We start from the raw sequence: 17,276 nt of genomic DNA on the forward strand, positions 1-17,276 counted from the left end.
AAACCTACGTTAGTTTATGCAAAAGAAAAAAAACAAATTATTTTCACGAAATAACTTGTCAATTTATCAAAATATCAGAAATAGAAGATATGCAACAGAGAAGAACTAAGTCGTTGAATTATTTTGACCTCGAGTTCAAACCGAGTGCAATATTTTTTTCCTTTTAGTAGGTTGACACGAACCTCGCTCTTATTGTTACTTATTTATTCGATATTATGCTCTTATTTATATTTATTTTTTATAGTCTTTTTTTACTTTCTCGTTTCTACTGCAAGGGGGTGCTTATCCTTTTGGAATTTTTGGATTTGTAGCCTTTTATTTTTCCAATCAGGGTTTTGGCTTGACTATTGTGGCTTGACTAGCACTAGTAATAAATAATGATATTCATAATATTGATATATTATTTTCTGGTAATATCTTACAATAGGCGTGCATCATTACTGTTCTAAGAATTTTTCCTTTTTTATGTCCCCTTACAGTACATAAAGATATTGAAAAAGAATACACTTTTATGATTGAATAATTTTTATCTTTCTAGTAACTGACTTCATCGTTGTTGCTGTTGTATTAATGCATCAAAATAATTCTAATTAAAAGCAAAATTATAATAGTTTTTCTCGAACTGTATCTTATGTTATCTATAAAACGAAATCATTTTAGTGATTGTTTTGAAGAGGAAAGGTTCTGCAAAGGATTTAGCAAAATTAAATTTGCTCGTAGTTTTTAGGTAACTTTAGCTTTAAATTAAAATTTCCAAGTATTTGGAACAAGTATTGGGAACCTGTCTCAGACTTGATATTCGCGGAGGTGACATATTGTGGTAAGGGCTTGAATTCTAGTCAATTTGCATTCCTTTCACAATGTTTTTGTAAGTGAAGTATGCATTATTCTTTCCAGAACAAGTGACATTAAGAAATCCCATTTTTTTTGTATTACACTTTACAATTACTTTTACTTTACTGTAATGCCGGCATCAATAACCATTAATGTTATGATGCCAGATAATTATCTATCATTCATTCATTCATTTATTGTAAAGCCTGCTTTTCATGTCTTATACTGCAGGGGAATCCTATTCGCTACATGACCTTTAGTAATTAATTTTATCGTATACATTCCAAGGCATGTCACACCACATATTCTCTAATTCATAATCTGGAGCACCACAGGACATTTCTAAAACCATTCTTGCACGCATTGTCAATTGTTGAAGAAGTGCGAACAGTGGCATTCCATAATGTTGTCTTAAATCGAAAGTCAACTACTTCTGTCATTGGTCTAATTGATGGGTCTGCTGAGGAGGAGCAGAATGTTAAACACCCCACCAACATTCCTTCCCGTCTTCCTCCTACTTCAGTCTTCATGAGGAGTCTGTCACAAGGCTCCTTTCTTGATAAGGTTTCACTTTTAAGCCTACCATACCTCTCTCTCTCTCTCTCTCTAGAACCTTCCTAAACTTGGTTTTATTTTCGTGTTCCATATATGGAATGTTTTGGTTTTATGGATTGATTACATATTTCTCATTAGATTGCTCCCACCATTTCCGTAAATGTTTATTATAATGGAAAGTGAGAGGAAAATTATAAATCATGATAATTTTCAATGTGAAGTAATTGCCTTCCTCGTAAAAACGATGTAGACATCGAGTAGGTTGGCATGTAACGGTTTTTTTCTCGATATAGAATTATGCTAAAGAAAAGGAGACATGAAGATGGCGGATTTACGTCTGTAATAACTTAAAGACAGAAAGGAAAACTACCTAAAATGTTTTTTTTTTCTGACCTTGCTGTTGGTAATCGAAAAACTTAATGTATTAAATGCCTATCGTATAATGAGATCATGGTTGCCACATCTCTAACAGGAAAATAAAAAAAAAAGAAAGAATTATTCTCGGATTTGGGGAAGTACAGTAGATGTGGTTAAACCTGACAAACTACGGTTGTGTGTGTCTTATGATTTAATTAGTGGCTTTTGGGTAACCATAAATGAAGTAACTGCCTACTGGGAGATTAGAGTATAATTTCCCTATACTGTGTGCCATACCATCTAGTACTTCTTTAAAACAATAGAAACTGTGGAAGTGAACATGCTCGCAATCCCGGACACAATCACAAAAGTGCGTTCTGGCTTTGTATGCTTCGAATAAAAGGGAGCATGTGAAAGAAACGGCGGTGAATAAAAAAAAAAAAGCTTGCTTTTGCTGTAATAGTTGTGGCAGCTGTGAGTCTCTCTCTCTCTCTCTCTCTCTCTCTCTCTCTCTCTCTCTCTCTCTCTCTCTCTCTCTCTCAGTGGGCAAATGGAGCGCGATAATAAAGTATGATAGATTGACGCCTTCTCGCCCGTATTTTTTTCTCTCAGTCTCCCCGTTCCCATCCTTATGCAAACGTTTGGATTGGGAAATATTGGAATCCTCTATGAGTGGCCTCTCTGCACCAGGACCGATCCAAAACCTCCCATTCCACCCTTGAGCGAGCATGACGATGGGGAAAGGGGTGGAGCTTAGATTAGGCGTGATGATGTCTATCAGACATCTGCATAAGCGCTCTCTCTCTCTCTCTCTCTCTCTCTCTCTCTCTCTCTCTCTCTCTCTCTCTCTCTCTCTCTCTCTAATGATATTTATCCCAGTTTTCATTGGAATACAATGTAGTGCAAGGATAAAATTTACATGCCTAAAATCGTTTTAAAATGCGATAATAACATTTTTAACTAACGTCTCACAGAAGTTGCCAGTTTAGAGTGCGTTGTGACTTTATATATATATATATATATATATATATATATATATATATATATATATATATATATATATATATATCGGCCAAGGATTCGAACCCTGGTGAAGTCTAAATATGAGGTGACAGTCAATCCCTTTGCTATCAGGCTAAAAAGAGGGTTTTTGTTCAAAAAGCAGAGCGAATTCGGTTTTTAGAGGTATTTGTGCTATATATATATATATATATATATATATATATATATATATATATATATATATATATATATATATATGAGAGAGAGAGAGAGAGAGAGAGAGAGAGAGAGAGAGAGAGAGAGAGAGAGAGAGAGAGAATTACTCACAGTAACAAAATGCAAATCAGACTGCGTGGATGTACGCTGTGTGTGTATGTGTGCAGTATTTTTGTCGAACGAATGAGAGATTAAACTCTTTCTTGCGGCCTATGCCATTTAAGAGAAACCGAGTTTTACAAGATCGGAGGTTGTTTGAAAGCAAGGTAACCTTCCGGTACTTCTGACATTTTGCCTGTGACGGAGGCCACCTTAACCCTCTATGCCATCTAGATTTTGTGGTTGAATTTAAGAAAAAGATTTGAGCACAAAAGAGCCTCTTTCGGGTATTAATATCAACTTCTTAATTACAGATTGTTTTAAAGTACTGTATATGTTTTATTTCAGTGTGTTATATGTTAAAGCTTTTGTATACTAAAAACGCACTAACTTTCTTGTCTGATTTGTGGAAGTTAGTTTAGTTCATTTTATTCATGGTGTTTGTAAATAGGCTGTTTTCTTCATGTTCTCTTCTAATGTTCGAGTTAACTAAATTTTTTATATTTCTCCTGAGGAAACTATACATACAACCTCTTCTGAAGTCACAAAATATAATATGTCTTAATATTATTATTATTATTATTATTATTATTATTATTATTACTTTATATTAAATGGTTATAATGCTGGCATCCCTGTCCCCCTTATTGATTCCTTGTTGTGTTTACAGGGTGATGAAGGAGTTTCTAGGCGTGACGTGTGCGTAGGAACCAGCGTTGCTACAATCACTGACCCGGACTGTCTTGGGCCCTGTGAACCTGGCACCTCTGTCATGCTCGAAGGCATCGTCTGGCACGAGACCGAAGGAGGTGAGATCAATGGCTCTCGAGTTTTCATTCATAGCTTGCGGATTCGCCCCCCTCCCCCCACCCCCCAAAAAAAATACAAAATTGACCAATATGATTTGTTGATTTTGACATATATTGTACATCCAGATAGATTATTTGGTTATTTAAGAAATCGTTTGATGAACTTAATGAATCTGGCCAGTAAAAATTCTTTACTGTACTTTATGAAAGTCAGAATACTGTACTCTTATTGCAGATGTACCTTATGTGTAATTAGGGAGGAAGCCACTCGGAAAAAAAAACAATATTCAGTCACTGTGATAAAAGTCACTTTATAATAAACCTATGTCATATCAGCAACAAGCTGACTAATTACTGTATAAAACTAGTTTCAGACTATTGATTACTATGTCATTAATAATAAAAGCCAAGTTGCAACCCTAATTGGAAAAGTCAAAATACCTTAAATTCAAGGCTCCAACAGGGGAAGCATCTCAATGCATAAAGTAAATGGAGAAGTATTAAACAACTATGAATGAGGGACTACAAAATTATTGAATTTTTTAAGATAATTAAAAATGTTAAATGGACAAGTCATATAGACCATAAAACTAGATAAACAGAAAAGCATTCCCAACAAATTTGAACCTCAAGATTCCCACTGAAGATCTTTCCACAGTCTGGCCCCAGCTGAAATGAAATTACAGAATGCTCTGTAATGTTGAGCCTTATGATAGAGAAGGCAAGACTTCAAATTAACTTTACAGTTAGTGCTACGGACTGCTTGGTTCCTTCTTGGGGCGATCTGAATGTAAGAGATGGTCTGAATTATGAAAACCCTTACGCAAAATGTAAAAAAAAAAATCACGATAAATTTGCTAGAGATTAATAAAATTGGATAAATTATTCAGCCACTAGGTCTGTGGCATATGCAGAATCAAGGTTGCATAGTCAGCAAATGTTTCTACTTTAATTCACGACGTACTTTTAACAAATTGACCAGTAGGCTTGTCGGTGAACCTGCCAGGATGTTTTTGGAGCTTTAAGAATGTATGAGTAGTTATTGGCTTGTCAGTAAATCCCCAAGATTATAACATTTAACATATACACTTCCAAAGATGTGGGCCGGTGAGTGCAGTAGATAAGAAATATAACTTCTTTTAAAAGTATCCTATTATGCAGAAATAGTACATGAGTGCAGTATGATAGCTCACGAGTCTTATGGAAAACCGGCTTACTGAAAACAATGAAGATTAGGCTTTTTGGGATTAGGAGCTGGATGACAAAGTTCATTATCTTGGACTTAGCACACTTCGACTTCAGAATCCATTCTTGGAATGCATCAATACCATTTGTAAGGAACTTCCTATGTTCTTGTACTAGAAATGCCTGGCCTATTGCATCATGATGAAAGGTGTCGAAAAAGGCTGACACCTTCTATTATCATTATTATTATTACTTGCTAAGCTACAACCCTAGTTGAAAAAGCATGATGGCATAAGCCTAGGGGCTCCAACAGGGAAAATAGCCCCGTGAGGAAAGGAGACAAGGAAAAATAAAATGTTTTAAGAACAGTAACAAAATTCAAATATATATCGCATATAAACTATAAAAACTTTAACAAACCAAGAGGAAGAGAAGTAACATAGAACAGTGTTCCCGAGTGTACCTTCAAGCAAGAGATCTCTAACCCAAGACAGTGGAAGACCATGGTAGAGAGGCTATGACACAACCCAAGACTAGAAAACAATGGTTTGATTTTGGAGTGTCCTTCTCCCAGAAGAGTTTCTTACCATAGCTAAAGAGTCACTTAAAGGGAAGTGGCCACTGAACAATGATAGTGCAGTAACTTCTTGGCCGAAGAAGAATTGTTTGATAATCTCAGTGTTGTCAGGTGCATGAAGACTGAGGAGAATATGTAAAGAATAGGCCAGACTATAGATGGTGTATGTGAAAGTGGAGAGAAAATGAGCCGTAACTAGAGAGAAGAATCCAATGTAGTACTGTCTGGCCAGTCAAAGGACCCCATAACTCTCTAGCGGTAGTATCTCAACGGGTGGCTGGTGCCCTGGCCAACCTACTAGCCGCTGAAAATTGAATTTTCCTTTGTAGCTTTTGATAAGGGATTTTACTTGTGCCTATTTGTTGAAAGTTTTGATTTACACCTAATTGATACTGAATATTCGAATTCATGTATTTTCACTCGGTACTCTGTACCATGTTTACAGTAAGGCATTTGTGCTTTATTAGGTATTTTTGCATTGAAGAATATTTCGAGCCATTGTTCGTACACACTACACCAAAACCTCATTTTAGATCTTCAAGATCTTATCTGGCTGTTAGGCATAAATTTAGTTCTTGGAATTTTACCAAGACACATACTCGGACAATTTGATGCTGATGCTTATTTAATGCTCTCTTTGTATTATAAATCTTTGCTATTTTCGTATGACTTAAGTTTGTGGAAATTCTCAGATTTTGTTCACCTTTACATAAGGAAAGCTATTGAGAGAGTATGATACTTAATGTTGACAAATATTATGTTAATATTACTTTTAAATAGTAATGTATACCTCAACCTATCAGTTAGAAATGTATGTACTGTACTGTATTTTACTGGATTGGTTTGATATATGCAAAACTATATTTCTTTCAATGCATAAGTTTAATAATTTTCAGTGTTCTTAACGCAGTTTTCATGTATGGTATCCTTGAACTATATACTGTAACTGGTACTGCCTTCTTTTTATAGAATTTTTGTTATAACAAATAATCTTAATTTTATTTCATAATTAAAGATGAAAATATAAGTCGGGATATTTGGTTCTTGTGCTTTTTTAACTTTTTGATATCCTTTTATACAGATATACAGTACTTTTGAAAGGAGTATAATTACATTACCTATTAATTATAAACAATATACTAAAATGATATTCACCAAATTATTTGCTATATATACAGTACAGCAACCCATTTTTTGGGTATAAAGGTTCCAATTTGGTCCTGTTTTATTTTTGAAAATTAGATTTAGGAAATTTTGAAAGCTTAACTCATTTGCTTAAAAGTAGTACTTTTGTTTACGTGGATAATTAACATTCATGTAAACTAAATTTAATATCCTGTACATATTTAATATTTGGACTTAATTAATTTTGATGTATGTTGTCATATCTGGTATTTTTATAATTTTTACTTTCCACAGGAGTGCTGGTGGTTAATGTAACGTGGCGTGGGAAGACCTATGTTGGTACCCTATTAGACTGTACCCGGCACGACTGGGCCCCTCCAAGGTGAGAAAACATTCTTTTGGATACTTGCATGCTGAGCTACAAAACATCCTCTTGGAGACCGTAGGGTATCCTGGTAAATGGAAATTAAAAGAAAATGTTATATTTTTTCAAACTTTGAACATAAAATAGTTCTTCAGAACAAAATTAAATTGTGATTTTTTTTCATGACATACTATACATCTAAAAGACTGTTTTTTTTTTTAGTCATATATTGATATTTTCAATGTCTCCAGTGCCATTATTTGTTAGTATTACAGTATACCTTTAAATGGTAAAAGGTCTGAAGTTAAATCTTTGATTAGGCATTGGAAGGTGTGTTTTGTAGCTCCGATAAAAATCTCGCTCTACCTGTATCTGTAGGTGATTTCTTTTCCTCTGACTGAGCATAAAGAAAGGTATTAGTGGTGTGTGGGGCGAGTGGCTACTGTGTCAACTGACCCGCCTCTCTCCCCTCTCTTCCTGGCAGGTTTTGTGACTCGCCCACCAGTGATATAGAGTCTCGCACGCCCAAGGGACGGGGCAAGAGGGGCCGTGCCTCCGTCGGCACACCGACAGCCACCACCACTACAACTACCACCACGACTACAACCACCACAACTGTAGACAGTGTTGCCGAGACACGCAGTGGTAAATTACGGAATGTCAACGTTCCTAAAGGACGTAGAGGGAATGTCACTCCTGTGCTTAATCCCCCTCCTAGTCCAGTTAAATCTGAACCAGGTGGAACAAAGCGCAAAGGTAGGGAGCCCGAGATAACCGATGCTAAAAATTGTAAGAGGTCGCGTGGATCATCACGAGGAACACCAACTAATGGTACCACCAGTCCTGGGCCAGAGCAGCCTTCATCTCCACAGCTGATTGAGTGCCCCGAGCCTAACTGTAACAAGAAGTACAAACATATCAACGGGTTAAAGTATCATCAGAGCCATGCTCACAATAGTGTTACGAATGACGATGAAACAACTAGTACTGAAGGACGAGCTGAAAGCGAAGTGGAGGAGAGCAGACCTCCTTCACCTTCCCAAGTAGCTGAAGCTCCAGTTGACAAGATAGATCAGGATATTGTTAAACCTTCGGTATTGAGATATACTGGTCCTCCTAAAACACCAAGTCCGGGACCTACAGAGGAAGTGGATAAAGGACCAACTCCATCTCCTCTTCCTACTTCTACTTCGACCACTGCCTCCTCCTCTTCAACCCCTTCTTCCTCCACTGCTTCCTCATCATCTTCTCAACCAAGTGTTATTCAAACCCTAGTTCCACAACCCCAGCCTCAACCACAATCCCAGCCTCAACCACAACCAAGTCAACCTTCTGTTTATATGTACACAGGGTCAGGTGGAGTAGTGAGTCCACAACACCCTCAAGTAGGATCTCCAGCTCTAGGTGTGTCTCCAGTTCCTGGCAGTATGCCACAAGTGAGAGCTGGACAAATAAGACCTGAAAGTCGACCCGAGATGATGATGCGAGTGAATCCCGTTGGTCCTCGTCCACCAGTTGGACAAACTCCACCTGGGGCTCCAGGAACTCCAACTATGCCTTTGCCCCCACAAGGCACTCCTCTATCCAGTTTACCTGGTAACTCCCCTGGCTTGATTAAAGTCAAACAAAATATCGTGGAACCTGAAAAGATGAAACCAAAGGAATTAGTGAATGGGTTGATTAATAAAGACACGAGAGAGGAAGAAACTTCAAGAAGAGAAGATACCCGTAGTCCAGCATACTCTGATATTTCGGATAATGAACCTGCATCTGTTCTAGATGGTGAAAACGACAGTAAAGATTTACCAGATGATAAAAAACCAGAATTACCTTTGGGAGCCCAGCCATACCCTCCTTATGGACTGCCGTATTATGGACATTATACGCAGCCTACCCCTTTATTCATTCCTCCTTTACAGCCTCCTCCTCCATCTACTACTCCTGGTAAAGAAGGGGAAAATAAAGACCCTAAAGATAAATGTGATAAAGATAAAAATATACCAATACCTGGTGGTAGTGAATATTTAAGTAAAATTCCTCCTCAGTATTTATATGCGCCGCCGCCCCCATACCTGTATAATCCCGGTTATCCTGACCCTTATTTACGAGAAGCACCGATATATAAAGAAGCTGATAACAAAGAACTACCTCCTGGGTTAAGAGAAGGAGAAAAAGGGCCTACAGACTTGTCCAGATCAGCGCCTGGTATCATGAGTGGGGTAGCACTCTCACCTGCGTTACCCAAAGAAAAAATAAGTATAGTTAAAGATAAGCAGTCAGAACATCATGCATTAATCAAAGAAGCTATTGAGCTCAAGGGTCAGTTGCCGGGAGACAAGAGGCCGTATGAACCCAGTATTGCTTATCGCTATGCATTCGATCATCAGCGGCTTCCCCCCCAGTCACTACCACCCCAAGAAAAGCTTGGTGATAAGCCAGCTGGGCTACCGAAGCCTTCTCCTCCCATATCCATTTCTAGTCCTAGAGTTGAGTCTACACCACCTGCAGGCCCAGCAAATATCAAAGATGATAGAGGGGAGAAGAAGTCTGAAACCAAGAGTGAAGGGGTGAAGCCTACAATGGAAACAACTGGCCCACCACCACCACCAACGTCGTCTGCGTATTATCCTCAGTTTCCATATGGAGCACTAGCTTATGATCCCTATCGACCCCCAATGGTCCCTCCAATGTCTATGGCTGCTGGATTTCCCCATTATCTTGCAGCCCCAGGAATGGTACCAAGATTTTCTCTCAGTCCAACCGTAAATAATGCACCTGAAGACCTTTCTCGGGGAGGGTCCAGTGGTGCTATGATTCACCCGTCACACCTTTACACCAATCATAAAATAGTTGAACTTCAGGAACGAGCATTAAAATCACCATTATCTCCGGCTGGCTTGGGAATGACGTCTCCAGTTCAGTCAACACCCCAGAAGATTGGATCTCCTTTGGCCAACAAGGAAGGTTTGACCTCAGTGGCTACTACAAGCTCCTCCTCCTCTTCCTTGGCCCATGGAGGGGTTATGGCCGTGGGAGGAGGGGTAGAGGGGCGGTCTCCCCCCACAGCTCGTCCCCCCACACACCCACACCACCTGCATGAAAGCTACCCTCACTACCCGCTCATCCCTCCGTATCATTATGCAGGTAAGCATTCGTATGGCCTTGCATGTTTCATGCCTTTTTTTTTCCGTAATCTAGCAGATGAACTTCATATCACAGAAAATGTTGGTTCTCTAACATCTTTTTATTCATTTACTGGCAGTTTTCTTAACTTTAAACTTATGTATTTACCTCCACTTTGTGTCATCAGTTCACCAATGTAAAGCTAATTATTTAGCACATAACGAGATTAGTATGATGATTTTCTGCTTTTGTAATATAGGTTGAATGCCTGCTTCTCAGATCTACCCCGCATTTTGAGATTTTGCATAGTTGACACTAAATGTATGGTGCTTTTTTATGCAGATGCCCTCTGTTTTTCAATTGTTAGGCATTATTAAATGATCTTTGTAGTGTTCGATGAAGCCCAGTTTTATAATTTCCTACATCAATTTTCATTCATTATCCTTTTGTTTTTCCATCTAGCCATCGAAGGTCTTCAATTTTGTTTCTCAAATTTTCACCCCTTATTTAAAAGCAAATTCTTAAGTAAGTTCAGTGAAAGTCGTCATATAGATGCAGTTCTCAATTAGTGCTAATATTTATTTAGTTATTCAGTGAGACATGTCAAACTTCAAAACATGCAAATTTTATGAGCACCTGCATGTAAAGTTGAATGAAAGAACTCTTTGGTATTTGTGTACAGTACTGACCTTTTATGCTATACATGAGTGAAAGGCATTGCAAAAATTTAGTTACATTATGTTTTTCTCTCTCTTTCTCTCTCCAAATTGTTGAACCATCTCCCTGTACTGTTTATTGGTAAGAGGAGTTGACTTTAATGAGATTTATTATTAAATGCATGAAGCTCTTTATCAGCGTACAATAATTCAAAAAAGTTGTGTACTGTACTGTATTACTTGGAGTAAGTATACTTTTAGTAATTTAACTTCTTTCACAGCTTTTGTGTTGAGACAGTAGTTATTTGTAATGAAAATTATTGTTTAATATCATCTTTAATTTACCATCAATTTATTATCACCGTAATACACTGATGTCAGTTATATATGATTTTTTTTTAAAGGAAATAACTGTAAGGGACGCTGAGAGTAACTTAATAATTTAAGAAAACTGTAGTTGTGTTGTTAGAACCTTTTTGTGTTTGTTCTTGGAACTGTTATTGTATATTCTATTACAAGGACACAAACACTCAAAGTGCCATACTAAGATTCTTATGATTGTTTTTAGGATCCTTATCAATTATAGGTTTATTGCTTGTAAAGGGAAGGTCATTAATTTACAATCATTATTAAATATAAATTTATCGATGATACTAATTTTTTTTTTCAAAACAGAAAAATTATTTCAAATTCCCATCTGTAATCATTTTGCTGTTCCCTTGCTACAAGTCATGTTCATGAGTTAAATGAGTATAATGATCACTTACATTTCAGTAGCCCCCTTTGTGTATTAGAATTTATTACTAATTGACTCCATTTTTTTTAAAAGGGCTGAAAAGTGTGTTGAATCTTTAAGATGAAAATTACAAATTATCTTTTTCAAAGATATTACAAATTATGTGGAATTGCTGTACTGTATAGGCTTCACTAAAGGTCTTTTTTACTCAAAAAAGCAGATCCCCAAAGTATCTAATACTGAAACTAAGGAGCTACTGTACTCATACTTATCACAGGGCATTCAAAGTGTCCTCCTAAATAGTTTTCATTGATGTATGTTGTTAATTTATCCTCTTGAGTTTTTGTTTCGCATGGAAGTTATGTTCAATAGTTAATGTTTGGCTTCATTTATTAAGCAGAAAGTTCATACAATGAATAGTGAAATATTGAATTTATTTTAGAGGTAAAGAAAAACACTCCTCCTCTTTTCAAAGCAATAAGTTATACAGAGATAATCTCGTTTTTAGTACTGTATTATGAAAGTTTTTTTTTAGGAAAAGGGGTCATTTTAGACGTTTAACTGACTGTCGGTCTTTTTCAGCTCTGCAAGCGGGTCAGACGCCAGTACCAGCGGCAGCACCCTCAGGTCTACCTCCAACCAAGTGAGGTTGAATAACCTTAGTCGCAGATGACCCAATGGGTGGATTTATCAAGAGCCGAGACAAAGAGGAAATTGTGCCAGCCCTGTTTTTAAAGATGGAGGGGCCTAGATTTGGCATATTTCATATTTGATTCTCGTCGCATTTGTTAAGATTGTGAAAATGACACTTTTAACGTCAGTGAATTGGAGAATAATTCTTGAAATGAAGATTTCTCTGTAGTGATTTCTATGGATTTCCAGAAGGCATTCCATTCCTTTGGAACAAAACGAGTCAGAAGGCCTCCTAAGTGGTCTGGTGTGGTGATTGACCAAACTTGATAGTTAACAGGATGGTTGCAGGATAGTACAAAATCACACGGTGATGAAGTTCGTGAAAGCGGGTGTAGTTTATCAGTGACAGGAAGAGACATAGCAATCCTAATTAGTGATTTTTGCAGACGAGAGTAAACACCAGAAAGGTTTTTACGTATTACCAAAAGAAAAGTGATCAGATTTTTTGTGACAAAATTCCAATTGGTGTTTGTTTGAATTTGAAAATACAATAATTGGATAAAATTTGGATATTATTTCTGTCATAATTGGCAGGTATTCGATGGAGTGGCTGCAGTGGATGGAAGAAAGGGCACTTGTGGTGTCAGTGGCATAAAAGACTAGTAAACGTGGTGAAATTAAACCGTGACTGTTGGAGCAGATTCTTTTGTATTGGATCTGGTTTTACCTCAGAGTCATTCTAGGGGGTGTGGTTTTGCCTCATGTGATAATAAATCTAATTAGCCTATGGACTGATGAAAATAATAGGCGATATTTGGACTGGCATTATGCTTGTGATTTAATAGAACTGTGTTAATTACCTTATTTTTATAGATAATTGGTGACAAATTGGTGTCTTTCATTACGGAAGCTGTATTGGGTATTGTGTAGGCGAGTTTGATAAGCAGAGTTTCGAAAAAAAAAGCAGTACCTCCCATAAGTGTTCACACCATTAGCCTTTGTGCAAGAAATTAGTATCGTGTTAAGCTCAGGTATGTCATAGGGAACATTATGAAGCAAGCTTAGGCTAGTTGTAGTACAAGTGACACAGCTCAGCTGTAGGGTGACACTGCATTGCCTTTTTTCATAATTATTTCTCTGGATGGACAACTAATTGAAGTGGTTTGTAATATTGTTTAATGCCGTCTAGCTTTGGTGTGTTGCCATGAGTTGAGAGATTGACTGGGAATGCTGTTGCAGAGGCTATTATTTATACATGAATCAAATAGCAGCTATTTTTTCACTTTCTTCCAGACAAAATTATGAGCATTAGACCTCTTTACTTCCATTTTGTTTGTCCTTTAGCTGTGATCACTTCTAACCCAGAACTTGAAGATGTTCTAAGGCTGAGTATTGTACTGTAATGTGCACTATAGGTACGTTGACAAGTGGTGTTTTGGAATCTGAGCTCGGGAAGTTAATAGTGATGCTATGGAATAAAGATTAGGAAATTATGAGAATATCTGATGGTGAATTTGGTACCAATAACTTGAAAAAAATTTCTGTTGTACATCAGGAATCACTAGTACCTCTGTAAGTCATTATTTGAGATTCCTCCGTCACATGAAGACTAGCTGGTGTGTGTGTGCGTGCATGTGTATACACTGTGTTCACTGTCATCAATCATCATTATGATCATCTGTACATGTGTTCATACTGTGATCACCATTCTGTGGAACCCATTTCGTACTCTTTTTCTGGCCAATCTGTGATAGGGTCAGCAAACTCAGGGGCCGACACGTTGATAGTTACTTGTACGAATTTTACAACCCACCAATAGGCAGTGTCGTTTCTTGTAAGGTTATGAGAAGAAATTATAAAGTGTTATTAACTGCTCTCAGTCCCCATTTTGTTATTCTTCTGTAAGCAGAGTTGGTACTTGAATGAAGTAGAAATTTCATCAGAATTCATTCCCATTTGGTGGTCATTCCATTACCTGATTATTGTACTGTAGTACTTCTTTGCAGAACTTGTCTTTGTTCAACATAATTTGTTTAAAAAAAATTTGAGTTTCAAAATTTTAATTTTGCCTTGATTTTATCTTAAATTGCCATTTGTTTCAAAACAGCTGATCTATAAATATACCTATAATTTAAATTACAGTGTGTTTGTTATGGTTGTTTTAATCCATTTAACACTTTAGCGTTTTCTTTTTTAAGTGAAAACTTAAAATAACAAAGGCAGTTTTGCAGCGATAGTTGTCAGATGTGGAGGATTATTTTTATATTGAGGGTAGGCTGTAGGGTAGTAAGCCAATGCCATGGCAAATTAGTTCTTCATTCATTCTTGTTACCAAATGCTGTGCTGCAGTGAAATTGTGAAAGTTATGATAATTCATCATTTATATTTGGCTTGTATCATTAAAAAGATGAAAAATTTTTAGTATTTGTATAATGTATTTGGGAAATTGTCAGAATCGTACTGAAAGGGTACATTGCATATTGTCTGGTTATATAGTGGGTTTTGGGGATATTTATGTCTTGGCCAAATCATCTGTTAGGGCTGAAGGTGGTTATTTATGATGTCACCTGTGATTGCTCATATGTTGTTCTGAATGGATATGTTAACCCGTGATTGGTCAGTGTGACCCCCTCCCTTATTATTATTATTGTAGAGGTAGCTGTGATCGTGCGAGTAAATTCTTTAATATTTATACGTACTGCAATTTCAGTGACGGCCTTTAGTAATCCCCCCCCTACTCTAATCTTGATCCCTTCCCCCCTTTTCCCTTGAAGAAGAGAAGTTTTCGGAAATTTTATCAGTTGGTCAGTGCGTGATAGAACATCATTTTGCTGTACAAATGTTAAAAGGAACACAGGGCACGGGTATGCCTGTTGCTCCAGTGTACATTATGATTTGGCTTCTTACGGAATAAAATACTTTTATTGTAGACAGATGTTTTATTTTTAGTTCCTGTTGTGAAACTTTTCTGTTGAATTAATATTACAGTATTGTTAATGCTGCAGATATTTGTTTACCTGTAGTGATTTTATTTTTTTTTATTTTTTGTGAATTGGGGTACTAATGAAATTTTTTATCATGATAGAGTTGTATGTATTTGTGTGTATCCTTATTTACGTATTATTAATTAGAAAACAGTATTTTTCAAGTAATGTATTTCATCTTTGGTGAGGCTAAATAATGTTTTACTTTAGCTCATTCCAGTTCTTTAGAATTGTATTTGTAATTTAACTATTCTCATAATGTTGATGTTTTTAAGATTATTGCATTTGTAATTAAGGAATCCTCCATTTATATTATGTAACAGGTAGTGTATTGCAAATATGGTTTGTTCACATAACTTTCTGAGCAGCTACAAATTGAGATAATTTTTATTGATGTCCAAAACCAAAAGCAAGAAATTAGATAATTCTGCTGGGAAGAAAAGTTTGTAGTGTTATTGACTTGGAAACTAAAAGTATGAAACTAAATTGTTACAGTCAGCTATATCAAAACGTAATTATGTAAAATCTACTTTAATGTTTTCCTCCCTTTTTGATTGATTTATAGAAAATATAATAATAACAGCAAAAGAAAATACACTACAGCCATTAAACTTAAACATACAACAATTACTATATTTAAGATTAATGGAAATATTCACAGTATTTTACAAGATTCATAAAAATATGCAGTTCACCTATTGATTTACACATCATTGTAATGTAATATTTGCCTGAGAGTTAAAAGTATCTATGAATGATGTGATTGAGACTTGGATGATGACGAAGCTCAGCACGGAATTTTTGGTTTCCAGGATGTGGTTTTACATGTAAATGATGATTATCAGGGACAGATTCTGATGACATTTGATCTTCCAAAATTTCCTTGTTTTCTTCTAAAGTCGGTAGCGTTTTAAAAAATGTAAGTAAAAACGTACAAATTGTGTCTGCGAATGCATGCAGCGATGGGTTAAACAAGACTATACAGTACCTGAAATGCATCGACTGTCTTCTTTAAATAGACGAGACCCGTTTTGTATAAAGTTCAACAGTGTCCAAGGTCAACTATATTACGATACTGTATATGGTAAGCTGGAGATGTAGACAAATTATGAGAAATTTCCAGCTCTTGTTCTAGAATACAATAATACCTTTGATTTACAGATCATTGCAATGTTTTTATATTAACATTACAGTAACATTTAATATTTCAAAACAAACCCTTTTCACGGACCCTAACTTGAAAAAAGATAAATTTGTCTATGTATAACAAATTCCCCCTGCCAAACCAAAAGGGGAGGCTCGTCAACTGACAACTTTTCACTAGTACAAACAAGTTATCTTATACATGATTACAAATACTACAATGATTTTATTACAAAAAATCTTAAGTACAACTTTATATTATGAGATTGATAAACAATCAAAAAATATCAAAATCATTATAAAGAAAACTCAAAAAAGTATCTTCTCAACTGGTATCAAAACTCACTAATGATATTTAACGTATGTCTCATTTCCACCATGGTCTAACATCATCTTAAAGGATATACAGTAACTAAATAACTCATTAAATGGAAAGGTGGACGTCAGTGGGGCTTTCGGATAAGTCTGATGAGACTTTTCAATACCTTGTCACACAGGACAAGTAAAACAAACCTGGGCCACATCATGCCAATAAAAATGCCTGCTAGCATAACTCAAAAAGTTTTACTCGCTCCAAAGTGATCAGCCTTAGGTTGTTCATCAGCAAGACTGGGAACACCAACAATGAGATTTTCAGGGAAAACCATTTGAACCGTAGCATTCGTCAGACTTCTGATCCACAATCAACTATGAATGTTACTTGTGATCACGGCTATCGTTGAGTAACCAAACTACAAAAATATTTTTGACAGGAATGGAATCACACAAATAAGTATTCAACTGGTTAGACGAAAATGTCCAGACAAGTTAACACCATCAGCTGGTCATTATAAACTAAGGTATCTTTAAAAGATAGGTCTTTTGAATTCTCAATAATC

The 17,276-nt window shown here is 36.3% G+C and overlaps 1 protein-coding gene across 1 annotated transcript in view; it reads left to right on the plus strand.

The window, feature by feature from the left end:
• The window catches only part of LOC137638086 (zinc finger protein 608-like), a 26,938-nt gene extending 11,738 nt beyond the window's left edge, over window positions 1-15,200 (plus strand). The window contains exons 2-5 of the mRNA XM_068370182.1: window positions 3,734-3,872; window positions 7,054-7,141; window positions 7,608-10,267; window positions 12,221-15,200. Of these exons, the coding sequence (XP_068226283.1) occupies window positions 3,734-3,872; window positions 7,054-7,141; window positions 7,608-10,267; window positions 12,221-12,285 (2,952 nt within the window). The 3' untranslated portion in view covers window positions 12,286-15,200. The remainder of the gene's footprint in view (window positions 1-3,733; window positions 3,873-7,053; window positions 7,142-7,607; window positions 10,268-12,220) is intronic.
• The last annotated feature ends 2,076 nt before the right edge of the window (window positions 15,201-17,276 follow it).

Source organism: Palaemon carinicauda, chromosome 1 (assembly GCF_036898095.1).
Source record: "Palaemon carinicauda isolate YSFRI2023 chromosome 1, ASM3689809v2, whole genome shotgun sequence".
Taxonomy (NCBI): domain Eukaryota; kingdom Metazoa; phylum Arthropoda; class Malacostraca; order Decapoda; family Palaemonidae; genus Palaemon; species Palaemon carinicauda.